This window comes from Centruroides vittatus, unplaced genomic scaffold (genome assembly GCF_030686945.1).
Source record: "Centruroides vittatus isolate TY-2023 unplaced genomic scaffold, ASM3068694v2 contig_3093, whole genome shotgun sequence".
NCBI classification, from domain to species: domain Eukaryota; kingdom Metazoa; phylum Arthropoda; class Arachnida; order Scorpiones; family Buthidae; genus Centruroides; species Centruroides vittatus.
The window spans coordinates 246,637-255,217 of NW_027121991.1; the positions used below are offsets into that span (position 1 = coordinate 246,637).

General features: G+C 57.0%; 1 protein-coding gene across 1 annotated transcript; it reads right to left on the reverse strand.

The window, feature by feature from the left end:
• Positions 1–2,934: 2,934 nt before the first annotated feature.
• LOC136973157 (forkhead box protein E3-like) lies at positions 2,935–4,363 on the reverse strand. The gene has a single exon (XM_067267857.1). The coding sequence runs from the start codon at positions 4,327–4,329 to the stop codon at positions 3,145–3,147; it is 1,185 nt and encodes a 394-aa protein (XP_067123958.1). The 5' UTR covers positions 4,330–4,363; the 3' UTR covers positions 2,935–3,144.
• Positions 4,364–8,581: the final 4,218 nt, after the last annotated feature.

The window sequence follows — 8,581 nt, forward strand, 5'->3', positions numbered from 1 at the left end:
CGTACTTTTAAGAAACCGGGTAATCGTTGGCTGACGAACAGATACGAAGCGGCGGTTTGCATTTATCTTCTTAATAGAAGCTAAATATATAACTTATAGTAACAATCGAGAACCGTATTTGACGGAACAGTAAGATATAAAGAAACGTACCGCAAGGTTGTATCCCGGACCGATGTCGTTTAACGAACGGAGGGATTGTCAATTTTCCAGAGCCGATTCTTCGAATAATTTCCAAAGTACTGTACAGTACGTTGGAAACGACCGCCGCCGCATCGATTGGCGCGCGCCTTTACAAATACCGGGGCGTGTCGAATTATTTCGCGGGATGCAATCCGTCCACCTCCCGCAAGTTTAAAACTACGCCGGTTCCAACGCACCGTACTTTCGTAGGCAATTTTACCCGGCTTTAATATATATGCCTAAATCCTCAGGTTTTACGGTAACCGTGCCAAAATAGCGCTTTGGTCGGACTATATTCTGCACATTCGAGTATAATTGTCAATCAAATTTCACATTTTTCGTTCGGTCGGAAAGAACTAAAGTAACCCGAAACGCTCTATTAGTACAATTAAATAACCCGTCGGTTTCCTTTCGACTTCCACTTTAATTCTAGTCGACTTCGAAGGGTAAGTGCGCGAAATGACCGTCGTTTAATCCGTACGTAGCCTAATTTATTTTTGTTTGCGCTTTTCTTTTTTGTAGTGTCCCGAAGAGGCGCAACGGCGAAAATCACGTCCGTAAAAATTTTAGAGTTGAAAAAACTATTGATAAGAAAATACACGGACATAAAGACGGCGCGACGAGGTCGGTCGGCAAAAAAAGTGAAAAAGGTCGGCCGCGCCTGGGCCAATTACAGCTATTTAGGACGGCAAAAATCCGTTTTGCTGTTAGGACCGAACCCGGCCGCGTTTTATTCTCACGAGCGCCGTTCCCCTTACCGCACCTCCCGGGTAGCGACCAGCCATCGAGTTTTGGTTTTTACTTTTTTGTCACCGTCGACCACGATTTTTCGGCAGCACCGCCCCATCTACGCTCCTGCTAATCGTATTGCTGGGCGGAACGATCATTAGTTATTGTCAAAAAATATCTAAGAATTCGAAAAATGCAATTCGTTCCGTTATTTTGACAAGAAACGGTTTTGCGCCAGGCATTAGGCTACTTTTCGTTCCCGCTTCTGATCTGGAAGGTTAAGCAATCGATAAAATCCCCATCCGTCCCAAGAAACAACCCCATTCCGGCGAAATTCCGCCGCCGTGGAGTCGAAACGTTCGATTGTACGAAGAACACTCTTTTGTCTTCGTAAGCGGTACTGACTGCCGAACGTGCAACGGAGGGTACGACGACGGCAACGGTTTCCACAAGTGTCGTAGACTGCGACCGTCAAACGATCACCGGCGCAGCCATCGGCCGGCAACGTAAGGCGACGTCGCCATTGGCCGAAGCGAATCCACCAATTACCGAGAACCTCGATTCCGGTCGAGAGTCGCTCGGCCGAGAAATTCGGTAAACGAATGTCGCGGCGCCGGTTAAATCCCAACCTTTCGAAGTACGTACGGTCGTTCCGCGCCCCCACCGACGTACACGGTAGTCGGGTGAGCGTCGGACGTATCCGCCTCGGTCCCTTAATCCACGGACAAAGGGAGAAATATCTTTCCATGTAGCGTTTGGAAGAGGGGTCTCCGCGCGGGAAAAATCCCAGTCCGTAACCGATTCGGTCCCGGCGCAAAATCCTTCCTTTCAGAAAGAGGAGAAAATCCTATGGGCTAACGGAACCTCCGCGGGAGAGAACGGCTTTCCTTCCTCCGAATCCGACAGAAAGGGCTTTTAAAAACAGAATCGGATAAATCCGCCTCGGAAGATCGGCCGAGAGAAAAATCGGATGCCCGAAACCCGCGGACGTAACGTCCCGGGCCAATTCCCGCCCGTTTCACTACCGGCGGTTGGGGTCGTTCCTCCAGGAGAAGAATTTAGCTCCGGATCTCCGGCTTCCAGACGGGCGGGTAGCCGAACGGACGCCGAGGAAGGCGGAAGAAACGGAAAGGGACGTCGGTACAGGGATCCGAGTCGACTCATTCGACGTGAAGAGACGCCGGAGAAATACCTCGGCCGACCTCCCGACACCCGATCCCGAACGGCGGAGAGTTAAAAAGGCCCCCACCCTTTCTCTCGAGTGTGCGCCCGTTTACCCGCCGCCGAGAAGACTCGAAAGGAGGGTGAGCGGAATCAGAAAGACTCTTTCCGACGGTGTCCGTCGGAACAGGGTCTTGGACGGAGGGACCGGAAACAAAGGAAAAGGAGAAAAAGACGAAAAGACGAAAACTTAACTCTTTCCCGGTGGGGACCCACCGTCACTCGTCCGTTTCTCCTCTCTGAATCGGGCGAGGAACCGAAGGGATCGTCGGCGGGGAACCAAACAGAGGGGCGGCTACTTTCGATTTTGAAACAAAGAGGAACGAGAACAACGTCGAATCCAAATGGAGGGCGGAGGACACAAAAAGCAATGGGGGACGAATTCGTCCCCCCCCGCCGTGCGTCGTTCTCTCGGCTCGAGATTCGGACTTTACCTCGGGCTCGGTCGTTGGAAGAAAGCCCCACGCTCCCCGTCCGTCGGAAACTACGGAAGGACCCGACGTTCAGACGGCCGGGTTCCGTCCGCGGCCCGACTCCCGGTTGCCGTCTCTACGGATCTCGGGAGAATCGGACGGGTTTCCGCCCGACGGAAAGACGGCCCTCCGCTCTCGTCCCTGTCTCCCGCCTCCGGAAGACTCGTCTGGTTCTCCCGCCTTAACGCTTCCTTCCGAAATCGGAAAAGAAGAAGCTCGGGAAAGCGCCGGCGAAGGGATTCGGGATTCGGGTCCGGAGAGTAGGGGGTTCGACGCCGGCGGACGGGAAGGAAGGGCGCGCGGAGGAAAGAAGTGGACAGGACCACGGTGGTCTCGACTCAGATATTTATTCGTCTAAGGTGAATACAGTAGATACAACGGGACGATAATCGACTGTTCTAGCGGCCGTCGAGGGTCGACCGGGAGGGCGCGCCGTCCGCCGACCGCGGGAACGGTTTCCTCCGACGGTCCGCGCCGCCGGCCACCCGCTTCCGGTCCCGACCGGAAGTTCGACGGCCGGAAAAGTCCGCCGAGAGGTTACTTACCCTCTGCCTCCGGAGTCTGTCACGTGCTGACCAAACTCGTCCGCCTCGTCGGAAGTGGCCACCAACCGTCCCACGGCGTCACGCCAGCGCCGGGCCAGGGCGCGGGGGTCGCATGCCGCCGGAAGCCGCGGCCCTCCCGCCGACCCGGCGTAGGTGGGGAGGACCGAACCCCCGCCGCCGCCGGTCCAACAGGCCGGAGGCAAGGGCAGGGTGCAGAGGGGGAAGCCGGTCCACCCGGGATCGCTTCCGGCGGCCAAGTCCGCTTCCGTCTCCGCCCCCGGCCGGCCCGACCCTTCGGGGCCCGGCGGGGCGGGCGCTCCTCTTCCTCCCTCCTCCACTCCCGGTCCCCCGGCCCCCGGCGAGGGCAGGGGACGGCGCTCGGAGCCGGGAGGAGACCCTCGGCGGGTGACGGGATCGGGGGCCAGCAGACTCTCCACGTCGAATTGTCTCTTGCGCCGGATCTTCTTGGCCGCCGGCGGATCGGCCGGAAAGTAGGGGGTCCGGTGGCACTCTCCCCGCGGGTCGGGGGGCGGAGTGGGTCCCGGGCTGTCCTCGTCGTCGGGCACGGCCAGTCCCATGTGTTTGCGCACTTTCCTCTGGGCCTTGCGTCGCCGGAAGTCTCCCTTCTTGAAGTCCTCCACGTTGGCCGGATGGATGGCCCAGTAGTGGCCCTTGCCGTTGGCGCTCCTTCCCGCCTTGACGAAGCAGTCGTTGAGCGACAGGTTGTGGCGGATGCTGTTCCTCCATCCGGGTCCTCGGTTGCGAAAATACGGATAGTGGTCCAGGATGTACTGGTAGATGTCGCTCAGCACCATCTTCTTGTCGGACGAACTGAGGATGGCCATGGCGATCAGGCCGATGTAGCTGTGCTGCGGCTTGGGTTCCTCCTGAATCATCTGAGTCCGGGGGTCCAGCCGGACGAAGGGCGACAGGCCGTATGGCACCAGGGCCTGTCCCTCGTGGTAGGCGGACAGTCCGTAGGGCGACGGGACGAAGGCGTGCTGGGCGAATCGCAGCCTGTTGGCCGCCTGGGCGTAATCGTAGAGCTGCAGTCTGTAGGACTCGGCCAGGGAGGCGGGCGCCAGAGCGGCGTGCAGGGCGCCGAAGGCCGGCCCCGCCTCGCCCTTGAGTCCGGCGAAGGCCACCGACTGCGGTCCGCGGTCGGCGTCGTTGCTGCACATGGCGTCGGCCGCTGCCTCTGGTCCGAGCGGCCGCGACGGCGAATACCCGGCGTCTGTCTCGGCGGCCACTCGGCCGGCGTCCACCGTTCCGCCCGCCGCCCGTCCCGCCCTGCCATTGGCCGACTGCGCCGGATAGCCCGGTTCCGGGCCCGGCCCGTCGGCGGTTGGCCGCCCCGGAACGAACCTCCACCTTCCGACCAATGGCGCCGAGGCCGGGCTCCGCCCACCGCCTCGGGACCGTCCTCCGTTCGACGGTTGGCTATTTATCGAAAGACCGGCGGCGGGAGAAGAAGACCCGACGGGTGGGGAGCGCCTCTGCCGTCCGACCTTCGAGCCCGCAGCCGGAAGGACGAGGATGAGGGAGGCGGGAGGTAAGTGGCGGCTGGCGTCCGAGAGAAAGGTGCTTTCGCCCGGACGGGCGCACTTCCGAGCGAAAGGACCGACGAAACGGGTGATTAAGGGCCGAGGTGGGCAGCCGAGCGCCGACCCAAAGAGCCTATTTTCGGAGAGAAGCGAATCGTGAAGGTTTTGTGGTCGGAGGCGTCCGGTCCAGGGAGGAGAGTCCGCTAATGGAGGCGTTAATGGATCTTTAGTGAGTCTCGGCGGGGGGGCGACCGCCACCGTCCGTCCAACTTTCGGCCTCTTTTACCGATAGCCGGGACCGGGAGGGAGAGAATAGATTGGCTCCGAGCCATTGGTTTCAACTGTTAAAGCGTCGTTCCCTCCGGGGGTGCACCCGCCTGGAGGAGAGCGAAGGATTTGGGACTGGACTAGACAAAAAAGCTTTTCGGCTGGCGAGAGTAGCGTCGGAAGACCGATCCGTGGCCGAAACGGAAGAAACCCACGACTTGAACCGCCGATTCCCCACAGACGATGGAATAGGAAGGAAAGAGGGAATCCGGGTTGGGAGGACCGGGTAGAAGAAACATTCGGCGGTCGTAGGTACTGTTCAGTAGGTAGGGTGTGGCGAAAGGTCGGAGCAAAAGCCAAGCAAACGGCCTGACGAAAGTTTAACTTTGAGGTCGTTTCGTTCCTCCACCTTCGGACGATTACTTTTCTTCTCTGCCGTTGACACCATTCCACCCGCGGCAATTAGAACCGAAGAGCGGGCTTCTTTCTCTCGGTCAATATAGAAAAAATGCATTTTTGCGAAATAATTCGGCCCGGGCCGTCCAACGCCTTCTGCCGGGGTCGATTCTGGCGCCGTTCTCTTACGTTCTAATCTTTTACCGGATTTATAAGCAGAAATAATTATCCGAAACCTCCTTCCGTTTCCGTCCCGTCGCCGACACTCGGCCGTTTCTTCTATTCTCGATAAATCCGCCGTTCCCGGGCCGGGGAGTGCCGCCGCCTTACTTTTGTCTTTGGCCGGCCAAGGCAGAAGAAGGTGAGCGCCCAGCGACGAATTCGGAAAGAGAAATTTCTTCCGGTGGGGCCGCTCGTGGGATTCCGCGGACGACGGACCGGGGTGGCCATGCCGGGAACCATCAAAATCGCCGGCGGATCCTGCCGGGTTTTCGGGAAGAGAGACGGATCCGAATGTGTCGAATAGAGGAGGAAACGCGCAACCCGGCCCCGCGAGATTGGGGCGGAAAGAAACTTTTCGCCGCCGACCTTTCCCCCACTCGGATAGACGACGAGTCTCGTCCAGGCGGGAAGACGACCGTTCCCGCTCGTCGGCCGATTCCCGGCGACGAAATCCTCTTTTTACCGGAATCCGGGATTTAGTCCGCGGAGTCTTTCGGGGTTACGTGCAATACTTTCGACCGAATCGGTCTTCTTCCCATATCTAGATTCACCCCGGCGGTACAGCGGGATTTTCGTCGTCCGAGACAAAGAACCCGCCTTATTCAGAAGAGGACGGCGTGGGAAGCGCGCGGTCTTTCCTCTGGCTGGGTTTTTGGAAAGAAAGAAAAGGCTCGGGGTAGTAAGCCCAATAATTAATCGAAATAATGGGCCCGAAAGAAACATTTCGGGACGCCGGTCGGGCCCGGACGACGGAAAAGCTACGGAAAAGCGGCCGAGGGCCCGAATAAAAAAATCTCCACATTTACGCCCGACCGATCGACCACCCTTCACTCGTCCGCGGACCCGCTTCCGGCGCAAATCCCGCCTTCTCGTCTTTTGTTTGGATTTGTTTCGTCCGTTACTACTTTTAACAGCGTCCGAAAATCAGGGTTTGACCGCATTGGTGATAGAAACGTAAAACGAAAGGTGTGGAATGAGCACAACCGCCAGTGCACTTTTTCGTCTGGAAGCGTCCCGGCCCGGTCCAATTAACTTGGGTGGGAAATGCGCTTTGCGCTAGATTCGCCTTCTGGGATGGGCTAGAAAAATGCCACGGTAATCCTCTTCCGCTCCTTTCCCGTCTCGGGCCGAAAGCAGCGGCTTCGTCCCCTTCATCGCCGCCGTTAGGGAAAGTCCTGGCCACGCGCGGGTCGGTATTTGGCCCGAAACTTGCCGGACGCCGCTTATTTTTGCCAAAGGCGGCACCCGGTAAACCCGTTAGAAGAGAAAATTCCGATTTGAGTCCGGAGCGACGGACCCGACTCCACACCGGCGCCTTTCCAATTTACGCCTAAAAGGAGGCTTCGTTCGGGCGCCCGACAAAACGCATTACCGTGCAAACAACGCCATCTACCAGCCGAACGTAAAAAAGACGGGAAAAAAGAATACAATAAACGGTTACAATAAATAATAACCAAAAACTGAACGATAAAACGAGAAAGAAGCGTGGTCCCAGCGGAGACGCGGGCCCGAGCCGAGTCGGCACCGGGGAGAAACCCGTGTCTTATTTTACGCCCGAGGTTACGCCCGTCCCATTCCCAGCGGTTACGGCCACTTTTATTGCCCGAAAATACGTTTCGTACCGTGTATTTTGAACCAAACCGTCGTTTTCTCCATCCTTTCTTCCCCGCCGCTAACGCCAGGGGCGGGCCTACGACTAATCGGTCTAATGGGGCCCCATTTTTACCAAACCTATTCTAACCTATTAGCTATTTTTTTAATATACGATAAGTGCTCATTGTTAATGAAAAAGTATTAAAAGTTTATGATGGCCCTTGGCACTCGGGGGCCCAGGGTTTAAGCCCTATTAGTCCCTATGTAGATTCGCCCCTGACTAACGGAGCCTATTTAGTAGGTCCGTCACCGGGCGTATTACTCGGATTTCGGCTCTTGGTTAAAAAATAGTTGGGCCACCCGGACCGGCCGAAAGAGGCGAAAGAAGGAGATGGAAGGGAATTTTTGTACAGATGCCGAAAGAACGCCGTTAAGTGCCTTTCCAGCAGTTTCCCCCGACACGGCGAATAAAAGAGCGGCGACCAACGCAGGCCCGGGGAGTAATTGCCGGGACGGAGGCGGTGGGGGTTGGCGGCGCGTGGATTTTCTGGCTTTTTCCGCGGGACTAACCAAACGCGTTTAGCTGGTTGTATACAAACCGAAGGATTATTCGGGTTTGCCCGACGAATTACTTGAGGAAAGAAGGCTCCCGTCCATTCCGGAAGGGAAAAAGGCTTCGAGTCTATTCCGGCGGTCGGGTTCCGGATCGGAGGACGAAGCCGGGCAGCGGGATTTGACGAGCCTTTCTCTTTTACTACCACCACCCGTCCCCGGGTGGAACGGGATAAACGCCTCCGGCCCGACGTCGGGAGGTGACAGACTAGGATCCACCGCGTTGCAGGCCGGGAAGAATTCCGTCAGTTCCCGAGGACTAAATGCTTCCGATCGGCGGCCGACAAAATCCGGGCCGGGGAAGGTAGGCCGGGGATCGTATCCGTTTTAATCGTCCGGGCGAAAAGAGGAAACGGTTCTTCTCTCTCTTTCGGTCCGAGAAATAGACTGCGGCAACGAGGATCGGAGCGGGTCAAATCCCGGGAAATTGTCGGAGATTGCTTTCTGACAGTGGAGAAACTAATAGAAGAGGTGGTGGTGGTTGCGGAGATCGGAGGCGAGGGAAGACAAAAATTATTACTTCCATTTAATCTATTTGCCGTTCTACGTTTACCCGAGAGTAAAAGAAGGTCGCCGGGAGAAAAGGGCCTTCGGGCTTACCGAATTGGTGGATAAACGCCGAATTACAAAGACGGGCGCGGGAAGTCACCCGGCCGTGGTCGACCGGGGTAAAGTAACGACCCGGATGGTTTTTGATTAGGGCAATGGGCGAAGAGGCGTAATTGTTTGGATAGGGCGACGGTCCCGTTTTCCGAAATTTTGCATATTTTGTACATACAAATTACCCAGCAAATATTTT